This window comes from Nothoprocta perdicaria, unplaced genomic scaffold (assembly GCF_003342845.1).
Source record: "Nothoprocta perdicaria isolate Ctin4 unplaced genomic scaffold, notPer1 scaffold_23, whole genome shotgun sequence".
NCBI lineage: Eukaryota > Metazoa > Chordata > Aves > Tinamiformes > Tinamidae > Nothoprocta > Nothoprocta perdicaria.
The window spans coordinates 2540087-2560238 of NW_020455455.1; the positions used below are offsets into that span (position 1 = coordinate 2540087).

General features: G+C 41.0%; 1 protein-coding gene across 1 annotated transcript; it reads right to left on the minus strand.

Moving 5' to 3' along the window:
* Positions 1 to 459: 459 nt before the first annotated feature.
* Positions 460 to 20038, minus strand: CROT (carnitine O-octanoyltransferase). Its single transcript, XM_026039417.1, has 16 exons — positions 19924 to 20038; positions 14965 to 15089; positions 13883 to 14064; positions 13591 to 13715; positions 10665 to 10773; positions 8672 to 8765; positions 8453 to 8578; positions 7925 to 8026; positions 7306 to 7389; positions 7103 to 7210; positions 6671 to 6801; positions 5313 to 5436; positions 3304 to 3382; positions 2450 to 2543; positions 2161 to 2280; positions 460 to 1194 (listed from the first exon to the last, which is right to left on the minus strand). The coding sequence occupies exons 1-16, from the start codon at positions 20036 to 20038 to the stop codon at positions 1074 to 1076; spliced, it is 1839 nt and encodes a 612-aa protein (XP_025895202.1). The 3' UTR covers positions 460 to 1073.
* Positions 20039 to 20152: the final 114 nt, after the last annotated feature.

Below are 20152 nucleotides of genomic sequence, written 5' to 3' on the forward strand. Positions count from 1 at the left end.
GCAAAGAAATCTGCTACAGAGCTGCTCGAAGGCAGGGAGGCTGGTTCCATGCTAGCTGAGCAGGCAGGTGTTACTGCAAAGCAATACCTGAACTATCCCTAAACTCCTGTGTTTAAGAGAAAACAGTGGGTAGAAGCTSTGTTTCAGATGGGGCATTCATCCCCAAGATCAGCTCTTTCATGACATTTCATTGCTAGTATCAGTCTATCTATAAATCAATCAACCAAAACAAAAATGATTCTTGGAAGAGCTTTATTAAGAGTGGAAAATTACAAAGTTGCTCAAATGGGGAAATCAAAGACACTTAAAATCCTGAGAATCTTACCAAACTGCATTCAGTGCTTACTTTCATTGTGTATTATTAGTGTAAAGCAGCAGAGAGATTCACAGTTCACCTAGAAGATGTAAACTCTGTAAAACTTGCGATTAATATCTTGCTTTCTRTTTTTATTTTGAAAAAGGCATTCTCTCAATGATATTTCAGACTGTAGTGCTCTTATGCAACAAGTGTGGTGGAATCATCCCCATTCAAGGACAGAACATCTGTGTGATACAATCCCAATAGCAAAAGAAAAAGACAACAGATTGATCCAGAACACCCAGCCTGATGAAGACAGCCCTTCTATTTCACATATCACTGTGAGTAGGAAGCTCAATCACCTATGACAACAGCGTGGTTACTCTGCAGTACAGTTAGGTGCTCCACCAAAGTAAACAGTATCATTAGGTCACAATTCTAATTCTACATGTTACTACTATGATCATAAATACAAAATCCCATAAATTCTCCATTTCCAATGCCATTTCTCTCAAATACATTTGCATTGTTGAGGCATATTTTAATATTGCATAGTTCTACCCAGATAAGGTACTACTGCTTGCATTGTTGGTGCAAATGGCTACATCACTATTGAATGGGCACTGCTGCCAGCAAATCCCATAAAAATAGGTAGACTTCATAAAATCATTACATGTCTTAACTTGGATATAACAGTTTTCTTGCCTAGCATTCATTTCAAAGTACTACATATAACTTGGGAGCTTGCAAAGGCTCGTTTATATCAGTATGAACTTCACAGCTGAGCTGTAGCTGTTAACTGCAACATGTCCTGGAAGCTCTGGAACACGGTTCTGCACAGCACCTCCGCATCAGTCTCCGGACAGGACTTCCAGGAAGAGCAGGTGGCCACAATCCTGTMAGTACAGACAACAAGGAAGTTATTGCTCTTGAAATGGTTGTCAGGAACAAGACATCAGCCTCTCCATAGTCAAAGGACCCTCAGCACCTTCAGTAAGCCATAATGCTGACACATCCTGAAACTTGTACCTTCTTTGACTTATATACCTACTTCTATACATATTTAATTACATAACTTTTCTGCTTCAAAAATACTAGGAATTACATTTCTTCACTGCAACCAGTAAAGGTTTGAAGTACTTTTTTTTCTATTTACCTAATGAAGGTAAATCTTCTTCTAGATCTATTTTATCACTACAGAGCGATAGGTCAAAGCAGGATTTGCACTCTCAATGCAATCTGCACAAAATGCGTATTTAGTTTTTGAAACAAGTCATACAAATTACACCTAAATCACTACAGAGCGAGTTATCTCAATATATCATAATGAGCTTATTATGTTTGATGAACAACTAAGAATTTTGGCCTGTARGACTAAAAAGCTAAAATTACTTGTTTTCAAATTCTACCATTTCATAAAAAAAGGTGAATCCAGATGTTTCAGCTTCTCCTTACTCAAACAGGTCTACTTGGAGTCAAGGGATTTGTGCTTCACTGACAAGGGATGGACAGGGCACTCCCCTATACTCCCCTGCCATCTGGTCTATCTCTGTCAACTACTACCTTTTAAAAATATGGTCTCTAARAATAAAGCTTGTTTTAAAATAAGCTTATTTTTTCCTCCTTCCACGTTCACCTTCCCTGCTCTTTGTCAGTGCCTCAGTACTCATCTCACCTCCTGTTTGTCCTTCCTCCTTCCCACACTTTCCCAGAACACCTCGATCCTCATTTCTCATCTCACTTTGCAACCTTCTTCTGAAGCTTCAAGCTTGTTTTTATTCTGTCTTTTCCTTCCCTCATTAAGCCATCCTTCTCCTTGAGAGGCTGAAAGAGCCATGCCCATAATGAAATTGTGTTTTTACCTGTCATTTCTGATTGAATAAAAAAAGCCATAGCCATGATGTACCATAGGAAGTGCAGATCCATTAAACCCAGTGTAGCCAGTGAGACTGGTTGAAAGAACGAAATTCCCACCTCCTCCACTGCAAAATAACACAGAGAAAAAGCACTGTTTTTAAGAGTATCTTAGAGTGATCTTTACCCCCAAAAAGGTTRTTTTGTTGTAGAGGTTACAGAATCAGCACAATCAAGGGCAATGTGACAAAGCCCTCAGTATCAGGAAATTTCTCACAGGACAAGACTACCAATTACCTAGTTGTGAAGGCAGTATCCACAAAAAGTTCTGGCACTGGAAGTCCTTGTTCCTGTGCTATAAGGAGGAGGCCTAGAAGATGACGGTCGAATCCTGCAAAGAAATGCAAATGATGCATCATTAAGAGCAGCATTTCCTGATGTTCTGCTTTTCCTGATCTGGATAGCAGACTCACACAGCAGCTCAACGAAAGATAGATGTGTGGGCTGTGGGGAGATGAAAAAAAGAAAAAAAAAAAGATAAGATTCAGGCTGTAGAACATACAGACACTTCCCAACTGTTTGGCCTAAGGCTTCAGTTTGCAACTCTTAGCTAAAATGCAAATGGACTGTAATGAAATCCAGCACAGTTGCTGTGCAAAACAAAATGCAAGAAATCTCCCATTTCAGTCAAAGAGGGACACAGTGAAACTGGCACTGTCAGCAATTACTGAGCAAGGATGAACAGGAGGCTTTCAAGGTCACTGTCACCTAAACACCTAACCAAAAAGGATGGGGAGAGTATGAAGGTTCCTCAGCTGATTTGTGGGATGTGGGATGGAATCCCATCCAATTCTCTCCTCCACCTCAGTATACTGGACTGGAAAGTGGGAAATGACATCTCCTATCTGGCCAGAAGGAATATTATTCTGGAATAATGTATAATAAGGCAGAAAAACTGAATATACTCAAAATGAGTATGTCTTTGGGGCACACAGAAGGATGCAAGGACTAGATTTTAGTTCCTCGCCTCCGAACTCCTTATATTTAAGCTGCTGAAGCGCTAGTTTTCACTCAGGTTAATGGCAATGAGACAAAGAATATATCTGCATACAGCAGTATACACCCACCAGGAAAGAAAAATGTGAAAATACCTTTTCCAATCTCACACTCTTTCCTCATTTTATTGTGCTTTGCAAACGCTCTAAGCATCAGCTGTTGCCGTTGATAAACCTGTGTAAAAAGAGTCAGGTAAAAATAGAAAGCAAGATCTAGGTGACTATCATATCAGGAAATACATCTGTAAGTTTTTTTCCCTTTTGCCAATTCTAGCAATTCCAGAAMGAAGAAAATGTAGGAATTTGAAAAAGTTGCATTATAACCTTTGATTCATCCATTTTCTTAAATTTCTCCAACTCTACCTCCCAAATTCTTTTTCAAGAGAAATTGCTCATTTGTTTCCTGTATCCACGTACATTTATTCAGGCCAATTTGCACAAAACAGTACCCTTAACATCCTGCTCTTTCCCAAASAAGTCAAAACCTGAAAGTGGCCACTCTAAACTACAGCAATCGAGCCCAACAACTTTCTGCAATACCACTTATGTAGAAACACAYGAGCTTTTAGCAGGTGCAGCTGCACAGAAGTGGTCATGACTTTTCATGCAGGAAAAAGAAAAAACTCTGAGGGTTTTGCACTTTTTCTTATGCTTTAATCTTATTTCTTTAAAGCACACAGACATGCCAGACGCATTCCCAACTTTTCTCTACTGATTGAAGCATTATTTCCATGMTGGTAGTTCTGGCCACTGTAATGTATTTTGTCAATATTAAGCTGAAATTTAAATATTAAAAATAGAAAAAATAAAAAAAAAACCACAGGCTTTAATAATGAGGACTTTGGGAAACATCTCAGCACAACTAAAACCTTCAACTTCTGAGATCTAAGTAGCTCTTTAACTTCTCAGGAAAAACCTTTTATTCATTATGTAAGAGACTGCAGCAATGTGAAGCTGTAAGCTGTAAGTGCCAGATCTGGATAAAAACCAAGATAATGGGCTCACAAGGGAAAAAAAGTAAAAGGGGAGACAAAAAGATTTTTTTTTCCCAAAGTAGCCARTGCCAGGCTTTTCAGCATCTTAATTTCAATACCACTGAACTGACAATGTTTTTCAAAACCCCACAAGAATTTACCACAGTAACATAGGAAGTATGTTTGTAAGTATGGAAGTATGTTTGGAATGATATTTAAAACGAGAAAGAAGGAGAAAAAGGCTATAAACAGTTATTGTTCAAAATAACAAGCATCAGCATATAAGTTCCCATAAAAGCCTCCTTGTTGGTTGGAAGTTCTCTCAAGAGCAGGCAAGTAACAGGAACCAAGGTTTGCAACAGGAAGGGAGGTCTGAGTAACAGCACAAAAGTGAGTTTTAAAGGTGCAGCACATGTGACAAGAGGCCAGTGAAGTCTAGGTTTATTGGACTAATTATAAAGGATTAATTATCACCCACAGCCATATTCTAGGTTTCTCATATGCATTAACAATGCAGCAGTGCCATCAGTGCATTAACAGCAGCTTTGAATTCCCTTAGAGGTACGTAGCCTTCCCTTGCAAAATCTGCTCCTTGCTTAAATTCTGCCATGCACACTGGGAACAACAGGAAAAGCTTTTGTGCAGTTTCACTTGGCAGGACAGGCCTGGGAGCCTTTGCSAGCCCCAGAGCAGGAGGGTGGCAGCAGGGAGGGGAAAAGGTCACTGGTTCAGCTGCTCGGAGGCCTTCACGTCCCTACTGCCTCCACACCACACGCCAGCCTCAGCCCTGCTCTCAGGCTCAACAGTTAGATCAGTATTTCCCCACTGCACTTAAAATAAAAAGGAAGAGAATAACCCCACAGCAGAATATATTGATTTTCACACCTCAGAAAAGAGCTGGGTGGGAACCAATGCAAATATAGCTTAAGACAGACTTGGACCAAAAGGCAAATATAAAACAGAGGATAAAGCAAGCTGACGCATTACAGCTCAGCTGCAACGAGCGGCAGCCTTCATGCAACCCAGCACTTGAAATTTGTTGTGCTGGCAACAGGCCAGCTCCCATTAATGAGATAATAATAAAATGAATTGCCAGCAGATCTGAATACGTTACGGTTAAAGCCTATTTACAGTGGCAGAAGGGTCCAGCATGGATTTGCACCACTCCACCGCTTCCACGGTGCACGACCGCATGGTCTCCGTGCGGCCGTGGTAGAAACGCCTGGTCATGGCGGTTTCGTAGCAGCAGCCCGGCCTAGGAGGAAAAATCGAGGAAGAGATTCTCACCAACCCTACAAAACTGCCTGGGTTCTCTGAAGGAGAAATGTCTGTGAAGTTCCCTGCACATCAAACCAAATCAGACCACTAATTTCCTTAAAATTTTATGTCTAAAAAGGAGCCTTAAGGAGCTAAAAACTTTAATGAGACCGATACTGAAAAAGTGCCAGTATTGTAGCTGTGCCTTGAAAAGGCTGCACTGTCGTGGCTGTTTGATGCAAACTACAGATCCACCTGTTTCTAGCATAAATAAGGCAAGCTTCCATTTCAACATGTATTCCCGCCACCAACAAAAATTCTACATCATTCAAAAACTCRGAATTATGAGCACACTTGTAATATGCAGCATCTCCCAATGCTTCTGTGCGAAATGAAAAGCTTCAGACCCTCATCTGTTGTATAAGGCAACTCAGCTGCTGCTGGGGAGGATCACTAGGGTTATGAGATCCTACCATTTAATGGGCCCTTCACATGTCACATAAAAGTGATGTTAAAAACTGGCTTAAAAGGCTATTTTAATTGGACAATTCATTTAGCCCAGGGTGGTGTGAACTGCGAGAGCTGGTGACCTTTCTCATGACGAGACAAGCATCACTGGTGATGGGATCACGCTCCCATAATGAAACCTTTCTCTCTGAAGCAAGCGATACCCACCAGGTCAGTAATGACTCACACAAGCCATGCTCAGTGCCAGCTGGGGAAAAGAATCTGGAGCACATCAGGAAGAAGAATGTTCTCTTTTACTAGGAATACAAACCAATAGGACGTGCCCAAAATGGAGCCAGGCATTTACATGGTCACTATCTGTATCTCTGTTATTCTGTCCCTGTTTTGCTGATGGCTGTTGCTTGCTACTTCTCATCTGAGCAACTCTTTGGTATTAAGGAATCAACTGCAGGTCAGACATTTCCTCACCTTCTGCTATTCAATTTGTTTTCACAGCTCGTACCACAACATGTGCATGCACATTGCCCATGGGCAGAAGGACACACTTGTCCTGAATCCAAAAGCATAAGCCCCATGGATTTCAGTTATGCAAAGTAAGGCCTTACTCAATTTTCCCAGTTAGGAAACCTTATGTCTCTCTTATATAACCTCAGCAAGCTCGGCAGTGGCATTGCAGAGCCTTCTGTATCTCCAGATCCATCTCATTTGCCAAGTATCTGCTTTTTTTTTTTTAATACCTCATGTGAGTAATGCACTTTTCTTACCGTCCATGACATTTGTAATAAGCCAGTTGGAGGGCAAGCTGCACAAACGTGTCAGGATGAAGCTTCTTCTTCCTAATCAGTGCTTTTCCAAATGATGTGAAGGCATAACTCACCAGCTGCAGGTCAGACACCTGTCAAACCGCGGGAGGAAAAGCTGTAAACAAAGTCAAGAACTGCAAAAATCACCCCCTTTAAATAAACAGAACACAGACAGCTTAAAAACAGACAAACACTCCCCCCCCCAAAACAAACAAACAAACAGAAAAACAGTGGCACAAATTTAGCACTCGTGTAAGATCTCTGGCTCAAATCAAAAAATCGCTAGTACACAGTCCTCTGTTCTCTGGCATGGAGAGAGGCCGYATTAAAAAAAAGCAAATATAATGAAAATCTCAGTGACAGTTAAGCAAGAGAAGCTGCTAGAAAGTCCACCTTCTGGTAATAGGATTCTTTAGCATGTTCAATTTCATTCATTAGTTTTTGGTCCACTGTGAACGCAAGTTCCTCTGGCCATGGAATATCCCTTACTTTATCAGAGCCCTGGGTGGAAAGGGGAGACAGAAAGTAAACAAAAAATGTTATCCATAAGAAAAGACCCATTAACTACTATACTTGAAAGCTTAGAGAACACATACCTTCCACTTGCCCTCATTTTCACTAATCTTCCCTTCAGTATGAGATAGCATGGCAATTAAAGCCATGGCATCAAAAGGAGAATGCTGGAATCACACAAGACAAGACATCACATTGTTTGCACAAAATGAAAAAGAATCAAGTTGTTTTTTTTCCCTCCTACCCTTCCCTTACCCCTGCAGCTTTACTGCACTGTGTTAGACTTGTTTTTCTAGTTCTTCTGCAATACATGTAGAACTACCTAAGTCCAGCTGCTGCTTTGCCTGCTCTGCAGTCAGGCAGAGAAACACAAGGCAGCACTGCTGTGGAGAAGGAGATTTCAGTCCAGAGTTAATTCTCAGCTGCCTTGTGCAACGTATTTCTTCTCCTTGGAACCCCCTCATTAAATACTTCTAGAAGTAAGATTATGATTTCACAACTCATATTCTTAATTCAGCTATGGGGTAACATCAAACACTGTAAAAGCAGACTGCAGTGGGAAGTTTGCCAGATAAAGTGCCTGGTAAACAAGACTGCACTAAAAGGGAACACCTTAAACATATTAAAAATATTATTCTGAAATGGAAAAGTTAGTGAAGAAATACTTGAAAGATTTATAAGGAAAAAAAAAAGGTAACTTACATCACAGAATGCACTACAAGTCCCATTGGAAAAGAAGATGCTGTTGTAGGATTTATCTCCCCAGCGGACAGTGGGATCACCTGTTAGCCCCAGTCTCATAACCTAAAGCAGAAGTTACACRGTGGGTGTATTCAGAAACCTCAGTTAAACCAAGCCTACACTAAAATGGTGAGGCCTGGCTCTGAGAGAAGACATTTGCAACCAGCTGAAGATAAAACATGCCATGTTTTAAACTAAGAGAGTAGTAAAAAGCTGGCAACTGCATTTCTGCAGAGGCTGGAGCATGGTGGGCTGGCAGATTATACAGGTAGATTTCAGCCATTCCCACTTCCAGTATTCTAACAGTCAGAAGTGCTTGAATATGCCTGAGCATCCACAAGAAACCTAATCTGMACATTTATCCGCCTCATTTGCTCTGTTCTAGAGCAGCACAATGAGTTACTTTACCACAGGAAGGGTATGCATATTTAAATAAGAAAACTGTATATAAAAACCACCAAATAAGAGGTATGAAAAGTCCTTAGCTACCTCGGTGTAGTTTTCAGGAGTTGCATGGGGACTCGCATCATCCAGGCAGACCACAAACAGGCTTTGCTGAATTTTTTCCAGAAGAGTCAAGTTTTTTGGATCAAGATCAATTAAATGTTGACGCATCTATATGGCATAAAAAGAGAAAGTTAAATGAAATGCCCTGCTTCCAACAATCATAAGGCTTTTCTGCAAAATCAGTCGATGAATTATTCCCACCTTTGCCCATTTTGTCCTTTCCTCGCTTGTTAAGGCCGCCAGTCCTGGTCCATCTGGTTCACTAGAGCATCTTTTCTGGATATATGTAAGTTGCCTTTAAGTTAAAAATGAATATAAAGAGATGAGATTTTATTCATCTTTCTCGAAAAGCTGAAAATTTTGTTCAGCGTTCAGAGGCTAACATGTAATTTCAGGAAGAGCCCATCAGCTCCTGCAGGATGGACGGGCAGATGAAGATCTCTCCATCCTAAGTGTAATAATTAGTTCAAATTGCAGCTATCAGCCCAGGACAGACTTACATGTAAATGATGACGGTCCTGAAATATTCTCTATGTGCTTAACCCAGTTTCAAACTCTGTTGAAGATTTCAGCAGTGCAGCTCAAAGTTTCCTTAGCAGCAGACACTCCCAGTACTACAGCTTTTCTAGCTTTTCTAGGGCAAAATTTCAACGTAAGAAAAATCCTAAACTGTATTGAAAAACAGTAGTTTAAAAAGAGTTTATCCTAAGGAGAGTGAACGRCACAAGAACACTTCTGTTCCTACCTCTTCTTTGAATTTACACTTCACAGAGCTGTTAACAGAGTTGATTTTAGTTTGTAAATCAGTCTCTGCACATACTGTTCTGGCTTTATTAAATAAACTTATTACAGAATTTCTTTAAGATTGCAGACATGAGTCTTACTTGCCCTGTGTTATGGCACTCTTACCCATTAAACCTCATGYCTGATCATTTAACAACTGTCAAAAATACAAGATACTCATGATGAAGCTACCAAAGAAAGACAACAGCCTTTCCATAGGCAATAGAAGCTTTACATCTGGGTTATACTGAGCTAATACATTTTCCATTGGTTCCTTTCTTTGTCACTTGCTTGATCTAACACGCACTGCCACAAAAATGAGGAATATAGATGTTGAAATATGTTTTGCAATTGTTAACATACCAGACTTCCCAGAAAAGTTGGCTGAGCTGCTCTAACTAGACATTTTCCCTGCCTAAGGAATTTGGCTATACATCTTCTGTTAATTTTAACAGGTATCTTTTTTTAATTATAGAAGAAAAAGAATCCCTCTGCTGCACTCCGAAAGCAACACTTAAYAAATGTAGGAAATTCTTCCTAAAAGATAAATGTGCCACCCCTCTGCAGGAAGCAGATGCACTTGGGTTCCAGAYTGATCTGAAGGCACTTACACTGGACCTACTTCTCTCAAAGTGATATTAGACTATGGCAAAGGCACAGAAAARGTGGTGGCAGCAATGGCATCGCCCATTTGAAAAGCTGGCACCTCTGCCYGTGGTTGTGATTTACTGGGAGACAGGAAAGCAGTCATGGAAAAGCGATACACATCAACCAGCTGCACTAGCAGCACTGAAAACTACCATTTAAAGAGCCCAATTCTTTCTGTCTGCTCCTTGGCAGCATTTCAAGGTATGAAAGAGCACAAACAAGCCTGGTTATCCCCAGTATGGTRCAAAGACAGGATATGTGAGTGAAATGTTGCTGCACTGCTCTGATGCTGGTGGAAAGTACTGCCAGTCMCTGTATGCGAGGATTTTTGTCTCTGCTGCAATCACCAACAAGAAATACAGCCCTCTAACCCTGTCAAAAGTGACCACAGGTGTACAAATTTTAAGTGGAGTCRCAAGGAAAGTGGGGCTTTATCTTTACTAGGCAATTATCTGTATGGATTGATATTGTTACTTATAATCCTGAGAGGTCCATGCCAAAAATCGTCACACACAAACGAGGTCCCCCGTTGAAACACTTTCATTTAGTGCTTCTGCATGAAGTTCTAGGGTGTATCACAAAAGTACCAGATCCTCATGTTTCATGACAAGAATATGCCATGCACTGACCCAGAATTTACTGAAACTGGAGCCTTCAGCTGCAGGGGATATAATTTAGGGGGTGAGAGGCATGGAGAAAAGAGATTGCCTTTGATATGTAGCTCAAACACAACAGCTCAGTTGAAACAAGATAGTTTGAAAACCTGGCCAGCTCCGGAGGGTTCAGCAAGCTGCCTTCATGCAGGGCATCAAAGGCAAACACTCGGCCTCGGCACAGGACCACTAAGTGAGAAGGGCATTCACCTTCAGTCTCTGCAACAAAGGGAAACAACAGAAAACAAACACATAAGAACCCAACACTAACGACGAAGTGAGTGACACATACAGAAAAGGACCACTCAGTGAGACCTGCAGATACGTTTTTGATCAACATGAAATACTTTATACAATTAAAGGCAGGCATCGAGACTAAAAGAATAACTTTCAAAGACTAACTATATAATTTTGCAGCAATTTTAAAGGTTCTTTTTTAAACAGGAGAAAAAAATCTAAATAACTACGTAAGTTTCACTGTTAATATCGACTTCAAGCCACTGTTACAGCCTAGCAGTAAACACGTCACGGATTTCTGCATCTTGGAAGTAAGAAAATTATAGAAAATAAATGTTGGTTTCTGAAATTTGATCACCAAGTCCATTGTATATATTTTTTTAACTTTTTATAATGGATATAAACGTGTCACTGAGGYACTTGATTCGGTTGCCCATGCAGAAAAATGCAGTGTCACTTGACATGTATTTAAAAAGCATCTAAAGCATTTGGCACCCTGTTCTGGTTTAATACAGGGTCTAGGAAACCTGTACCCTTCTGAGCTGCAGATGGTAAACCTGGAGGAGTCTCAAAATCATTTCTGATGGAAAAAAAATGAATCAAGCCCTTCAGCTATTATCATTTTCCTGCAGCCAGTTGCAGATAATGTGGTTCGGGAGCACAGATAGACATGAAGTCAACAAGACCTGGTCAGTACGTGCAAATGTGTTGAAGCAGAGCACTGACACACAAATTTTGCCCCTATGCAGAAATACAGGTGACACTGGCCCACACTGGCCTTGATTTGCCAAACTGCATATTGGAAAGTAATGCTAAACAAATTTGAAAAGGTTCTCACAAAAACACAGATGTTTTGTCTCACAAAAACACAAAAACCCCAGGAAATATGGTTAAATTCCTCTCAAACCGTCCTTCTGTGTCACGTTTACTCTAGCCCAGAATTCTGCCTTGGAAAAAGAAAAAACAATTGCTGCCTTTTCCACAAGTATGGCAGTTACATCCAGGAATGGACATCCAAAAAAACTTTAATCTTAGACATAAGGTATATGTCTTTTACATCTTTCTTTACAGCTTGCTTTCCAAATTTGATAATACAACTCTATACTATCTAATCTAAGCACACAGGAGAAATCTATTATTTCATAACCTATTAACCTACTCAAAAAGTTAAAAGTCCTAACGTAGAAAAAAATCATAATAGATGATGGCAAATTAGCATACATTAGATAGCATCTTCCTAGCTTTAGCTGTTTAAAGAAAAGAGTAACTAAGCATGGGAATGAATTAAGAATTAAGGGCCTGACCTCCCCAATACCCTCTATGACATCTGGGGAGCTCTTCATTTACCAACTGGTAGTGCTGGGGACACTGATCAGGCACTCTTGGTTTCAGGATAGTGGGATCTTCAAGACCCAATGTCAAATTTGAGCTGTCTTGCTCTGCAAGTTTGAATYCTATTTTAAGTGCCCAGACTGAGCTAGATCCATCTATAGCCAAGGGACACAGGAGGGGACAATTCCTTTCACCTGTTTTAGACACCTGCTCACATGTGGATGACCTGAATCATTCTCTGAGCTATTCATTTCTCTTCACCAGTCACAGAGAGAACCAAGGCAACTAAATATTTCAACTAGAGGTAGATGATCTACAAGGAAATATATTTTGCCTGCTGCATGAGAAACGTGAAAAATGCTAAAGCAAGATCTTTTAATGAACATCTTGGAGTATTTTAAAGCAGGAAGGGATATGAATAACATATCTGCGCAGGATCRTAGCTGCTTTACTTATTGAATGCAATCATATTGGGACGTTCTGCATTTCAGTCACCTGGGTGCTTATTCTATACATTGGTATTTAAACTGACTCCTGAAGTGTAACCCTAATTTAAAAAAAAAAAAAAAAAGGAAGTTGCCTGCAACCTTGAACCGTATCTTCCTAAACCCTGTATCTTCCTAACATGTCCTGTTGTATAGAAATTTCTGTAAATAACTTCTATGAACTTTTACGAACCATACCAATCCCTCTTTCCACTTGAATTCCCAAGTTTTGCAGTAATTAACATCTCCCTGATCCACTAGCAGAAAAATCCTAAAGCCCTGTGAATGAGTCAGACCAYGGGGATGATTTCAGTCACCTGATTATTAATACCATATGATTTGCTAGCATAAAAACCATTACTYTTTTTCTCCAGCTCTTAATCCTGTACCCCTGAAAGCCATCCAGAGTTAAGAGAAAGGATTTGAGAAAGTATCACTGGGCTACTTTCAAAACTGAAAGAGAAGGTTTTTGACCAAGCCACAAAATGGCATAAAGATAAAAAATAAGTAAGAAGCATCCCACCTGACTATATGGGAGCATACTTGAGAAAAACTGCTGTTGTTAAAAAACATAATAAATGATGTTGAAATGCTGTCCATTTCATAAACGGAATTCACCCACATCTATAATACACTGAATTTGTTTTTTTCCAAATTCTAAATGCTAGCATACTCGCTAGACATCAAGGCTGGTAACATACACTTTGGAGCTTCTAATACGAAATCTTCTAATATTAACTAAATACCAGAGTATTAACTAAATTAACATTWCATTATAWATTATAATTATATATTATACCAATACCAAAATCAAACCAAAATTAGTGGATTAGATTTCTTCAATTCCCTACATAATTACTCAACAACCAGTATCTGACCCAATGCTTCAGAAATCAAATGCTTTATGATTGAAATGCCCAGTCCATTAGCTTTCAAATGCCAAATCACTTGCTTGTATTAACCAGAGCTTGCATTTGTTTACCAGTTTTAAAATAATTGCAGATTGAATCTCTGGTAACCCCCGGAATCTTGCAAGTGCAGAAGAGCTTTCGGAATTGGCTCATGTCCAGAACAGCATTCCCAGATCTCTCTACTGCCACTTTCTCTCTGCAGTAAACAAAATACACAAAAATTAAGCAAGCACAAAGGCTGCAAGACAAGCCCATCCTCTATTGCAAAGAATTTATGTCAATGAACATGAACATATTTTCATGACTCAAGTCATACACACATCATCAAGAAGAAATAATTAAATCTAAATATTTAAGTCTTACGTTCTTAATAGATCCCAGTATTTCAGGGTGTGCCATATATTAACACATGCTCTCTCTATCTGAGTGCCTTCTTTGGGTGGCCAGTAGGTTTCAATATAGGGGCCAGGGCCTCCTATGTTACAGTATATTTGCGTTGATATGCGAAGATCAAGATAAGCCACATTCTGCCACCATTCCTCCAGCTGAAAATGAACAATRTTTACCATCAGAGTATGTTTTAGGCATAATTCTTTAATAATCACTCAAATAGCAGTTCAACTGTCTAATCTCCCTTAAATTCTAAATAAATAAAYAAACAAACAAACAAAYAAATAAAWTTGAAGAGTAGTTCCTCTAACAGAAGGCAGGACAGTGGTTGCAAAGCTACCTGCTAAGGAATGACATATCTAGCTCTTTCCATGATGCTGAAATTAAACTCAATGCTGTTTAAGGTTATTAAACAATGAATTTCTACAAAGAGTTCTCCCTGATGCTCATCTTCTGCTTAAGTAGAAGTAGTGTAAGTAAGTGTAGCTGTTAGCTGMAGCTGCTGTGAGTACCAGAGGGATCATTCCATAAAAAGTGGAAAGGCAGCAGACATATTCATCATGTATCTTTTCTATCCTGATTTCAAAATTCTCTGCTATGTGTCATGTTAAGATTTACAGAGCTCTCAAAAAATTGCATTTGAGAACAGTCCCCCCRATACCTCTTTCTCTTCTGAAAGACAATTTTAAAATGCTGTCATGAAAATTCTTCAGGAAGTGAAAGGCATCGATCTGTAAATTGTTTTTTTTTCCAGAGAAGGGAGTGATGAGGAGACTAAGAGAGAGTGTGTTTCAAAAGCCATCCAGTTAGCCACTTAGCTTTGAAACAGCACTTACATAAGCAAGCACAGTCAAGTTTGCAGCTGAGTAGTAAACATAATGAAGATGCTAAGATTGAAGATTACATTCAAGTGCCTCACAAAGATCCTGAACCACCAGTTTTCCATTTGTTCTCCAAAGAGATGCTATTACCTTCTAGCCTAGTGAAGCAGATGCAGCAACATATAGACCCAATAAAAGAATAAGCTACAATTTCTCAAGTATGTAAATACATACCCAATTCCTTCTTGTTTTAGCTCTTTCCAGTAATTTCTGATGCAACTCTTTTCCAATCCCATTTTCAAAATTTTTAACTATACGTTCAGTTCTTTGATATTCTTCTTGATTAAGAAATGGTTTCACTGCAAAGGAAACATTTTTAAAGAGAACTGYATACTGAGATTCATTCCAAGATTCAGATTTGCACAGGCAAAAAAAGGGAATGAAAGGGCTCAAAATGGGTTTTGGGGTTTTCTTTTAATACTTAAGGGGGGGGGAAAAAAGACCCCTTGAAAGCTGTAAATAAATCACAGCACTTTAATAACAAACTCCAATAAACAAAATGTCAATAAATGAAAGCAGTTGTTAAAACCTTGAAATATCTAATAGATAATTAATTACAATATATCCAGGACTGCACAGATACTTGTACAGAATTCACTAATTTATCAAATTAATGTGAACTTTGCTTGGAAGTTAGCGTGTTGAGCCATATATTTCTATCCTAACCACAAGCACGCTAACCACAAGCTACCTGYCTGCACTTTCAAGGCTATTCATCATCTACAAGGACTTTGGCCATCAGTTCTCATTCACTATGCCCACGTTCATACCTACCTTTGATGGACACTCGTGACAGTTACTGGTATCCAATTTTTCTATTTTAAAATACCTTTGTATTTCTCTCTGATCACCTGCCACATGGGCTACAGATCTTTCTAAACATTCYATGCAAACATCTGTAAAACTCCTCATTAATCTAACCTCCTCCTTAAGACCTTTGCACCATGCCATATATAGTTAGTAAGTGGTGCAGAAGCTGGTCTGCATGGAGGCACATCCAATTGTTTGCGGACACTTACCCTGCATATAATGTGTTGTTATCTTTATACTTAGGCTACAAAGTCTTTGGCATAGGGTGTTGTTCTCTTCTGCTTGTTCAACAACTTCACAAAAAGARTATGTCTGATTCTTTTTGGAGGCTGCTGGACACTATGACCAGTAGGAGGAAGATCTCCTGGATCTCCTGACAGTGAGACTCCCGGCTTCCCAGCCCAGCCCATGACACCACTGGCCTATTTGGCCACATTTGCTGACCCACGGCCTGCTTGTTGCTTACCAGGACCCCAGTGCCTTTGCTGGATGGCTGCTTCCCAGCCAGCTGGGCCCCTGGGCCCCGTCATGTTCTTATTCCCGTGTGCAAGACCTGGCACTTGCTTTGCTTCTGCTCAGCTTCATGAGGCTCCTCTCTGTGCATTTCTCCAGCCTGCTGGCGTCCTTCTGAATGGCAGCACAACTCTCTGGGGTATCAACCACTCCACCCTATTTCATGTCATCTGCAAACCTGCAGTGGGTGCACTCTGCCCCATTATTTGGGTCATTAATGAAGGTTAAACAGCACTGACCTCAGTACTGACCKTTGGGGGACACTACTAGTTACTGGTCTCCATCTGGACTGTGTCACTAATCACAACCCTCAAGCTTGGCCCATCAGTGAGTTTTCAAGGTCCTTCAATGACCATTTTTCTAGACCACACCTCGTCTGTTTGTCTGTTGTGATGCTATGGCAGACTGTGTTGAAAGCCTGGCTAAAATCCAGACAACACCCAGTGCTTCTGGTGGGACTGCCCACCCAGCCAGTCCTTATCACCACAGAAGGCTGTCGGGTTGGTCAAACACAGTTGGTCTCCCCTTCGTACACCCGACCACTCCCAGTCACTGCCTTGCTCTTATTATGTTTGCAAAGGCCTTCCAGGATAGCTTTCTCCATCACCGTCAGCTTAGACTGAACAGCTTGTAGTTGCCTGGATCTTTCYTCTTGCCCTCTTGAACACAGCAGTAACATTTGCTTCTAGTCCTCAGGAACCTCCTTCATTTGCCACGACCGTTGAAGAGTGGAGCTAGCGAGGAGCTAGCTCCCCCGTGGTGCACCCCATCACACATGTCCCCTTTACATGTTCCCTAACCTGATCCTCCCCCATCAAGGCTGTGTCTTTCTTGTCTTTCTTCAAAATAACTCAAGGTTTATCCTAATCATAAAAGGAACTGCAGTATTTTGCAGTATCTTTTCTAAYGCAAAAAGCAAAAAATCTATTCCAGCTCTATCCAGAGGTACCTGTGCTGCACCTACAGCCCAGCTGAACAGGATCAGCTAAGCACACTCAGGCATCATCAAATGCACTCAGATCTCACCTAGATGCAATTTGAATTGTAYTATACACTTCTGAACACAGAGTGAGCAAGAAAGGATAGAGAGCCACCCACCCTGACTGGAACAGTTTAGCACTTGCATCATTCAGCAGGATATGGAAAACCTGTAGCCCAGACCCTTCCCAGCCTGAACGCTGTCACACACAMAGGTTTCCAAGCGAGTGTCCTTGCTCTTTTACACAGTGTAAAAGGAACCATTATCCTGTGTTATTCAGGTCTGTTATTTGGGGTACAAAGTCACTACAAAATTATATGCACACAGCTGCCCTAAAAAATAAAATTAAAAAAAATATACTGGATTCTGGCCCCTGTTGAAGCGGTCGAGGGACAATTAGGGGTCTGCAGCTCAAGACAGTGAGAAGCTGAGAACTGAGTTTGGCCAGTTTAAGAGACTACAAAGGGAACATCTAGCTGCAGTCTGTAACAATCAAGTGCAATAGTAAACGGAAGACAAAAGCTCAAGACAGGTGATTATGACAAGGTCTAAAGAAAAAAAAGAAAACAATGTATTTTTCAATTATGATGGTGCTCAAACTCTGGAAGGGGCTGCCCAGAGAGTCTGCGGAATCCACCCTTGCAAATATTAAAACTCAACTGAGCAAGGCCTCCTCTCAGCGGACCTGCTTTCAGCAGGATACTGGTAAAGATGATTTCTGTAGGTCCCTTCCAAMCTACGTGACTCTAAGACTAGATGTCCATTTTCCATTTGAAATCAATTCAATCTGATGACCAGGAAGGAAGGAGAACTTGGCTGCTTTCTCATTAGTCTTCAGAGCAGCTTCTGTCTTGCCTCTCTTTCTAGGTTCCCTTTCTGCACAAGAACTCAGCTCCATCCATGAACAAGGAGTATCCCCTGGGAGCAGCCTCAGCCCTTCTGAAAGTAGGGCTTGGCATTTTCATCCTCACAGACTAAGGGGTTCAACACTCCCAGCTGCAACCTCTGAGGTGAGCTGAAACACCACATACTGTGGCTATTTCCACCTCCTCTGCTCAAGGATTCCCTTCAAAAYAAGGTTAGGAATTTTGACTCCAGGGCAGAGGCAGCGGCATTAAGTGCTGAATATGGCACACTTGGAAACCCACACTGCCCAGCTTGTCTAGCTGCCTGGTTTAAAACAGGTGAGTTTATCCTTTATCATCAAGCAAACTGACTCATGTTAAGTACCTCCTCTGACCCACACAGGGCAGGCAAAGTGAGTCACAGCATTTACGTAGGGTCATTTGGAGGCTCTAAGTCATTCTTTAGAAGCACAACCTGTGCTTCACCCACCTGCACGGACAGGAACATGAAGAGCTTAAGCTTTCAGAATGACCTACCCAGCACCTAGAGTCATGCGTGCAGAACGTGGCTTTATGTGAGTGTTGTTCTACCACAGGCTTTCCTTGTGCAAGTAMTGGAATAACCTTCCTCCAACTTCCATTGAGATTTGAGAGGGCCACAGGGATGACTGAATACGCCCAAGGAACACTAAGGAGAAAATAACTTGAGCATTAGAAGAAAACACAACTGAGGAATGTTGTGATAGATATCTATGAAAACAGAGATCAGGCAAGAGCRAGCAAAGACTGACAGTTTCCATTACTCCAGGAAAGGGTATTTATTAGCTCATAAAGTCCAGCTGGATTCACAAAACTGAGTTCTAAAGAGCAATTCTGCTATTGTCTGCCTTCTGCTATCACAACGCATGTAATTGCAGTTATGTGCATTACAACAAAAAGAAAAAAAAATTGTTGATGAAGACATCTGTGACATAACAGGTCACCATTTCAGCCACCATTTCAAAATTTACTATGAAAGCATGATAGGAGAGTCAAACAAAGAGCATTCTCCTACTACCACTAGCACGCATCGCACCATTTCTACTGCACTCCATTAGAACAGAAGGGAACTCAAAGTGAAGTTAGGGGTTTGCTTTTTGGCAAAGGGGATATTGGTGTAATGCTGGTTTCTGCTAAGGACAGAATACCAAGTTTTATTCTGTTGCCATTTCTGTCTTGGGGTAAGATAGTAAGTCAAGGYAGCCATTTGAGAGAAAAGCTCAGTGGGTCCGAGTTCTGAAAAAAAGATTAAATAAGCACTAAAAAAAAGTAAAAAAGGAAGATACTGGCCAATTTAACTTTGTCCTTCCTGGTTTATCAAGGCCTGATATGACAACAAAGAACGAACCAACCCGCTCTRCTCTATAACCGAAGCGACACACGTTTGCACTGATGTTGTTTTTAAACTTTTCCCTTACTCTATCCTGTTTAGGCAACAAGCATTTCARGGCAGAAGACTTGCCAAGTTAGATTATCCAAAAAAAGCCCGCTACTGCCTTTCCTTACTGCTGTATAATTAATAATTTATGAAAAAAAAAAAAACATTTAGCTATGAAAAAAAGACCTTGAAATCCCCTTTTTACACAAAGTCAGGCACAAAGAAGTCATTATGCAAAAYAATGTTTGTCAGGCAGTATCTTTCACCAGAAAAGCTGATATARCTGCAAAAGATAAGCCCTTGGCAGGGGGGAAGATCCCAGACCAACCTTCTCGCATACCTGGCTGCTTTCATGCCAATGGRAGGCAAGTAGGGATAAGATGGGAACTCGTACTCACGGCTGCTCTGTCATTTTGATTCCTTTTCTGGACCTAAAGAAAGGGGGTTTATGCCCTAAACTTGCTTGGACTGGCCTTAAAAGAAATCCGTGGCAGTTGGTAGAGCCTGTGCCTACAAGCGTGGCTTTGCAGCCACCGCGAGGGCCGGGCGCCCCGCGCCTCCGCCATTACCTGCCTCGAGGTATTTCTGCAGCGACTCCTCGAGCGGGGGCACGGGCAGCGGCGGCAGCGACTCCTGGTACTGGAAGGTGCGCTCGGCGGGCGCCGCCACCACCTGCTTCTCCATGACGGGCACCTGCGGCACAGCCACAACCACAGACACCCATCAGGGACCCCGCGGGCGGGCGTCGCGAGCCCCCGGCGGCTGTTTTCGTTCCCCCGCTATTTACGCGGTTAAAGC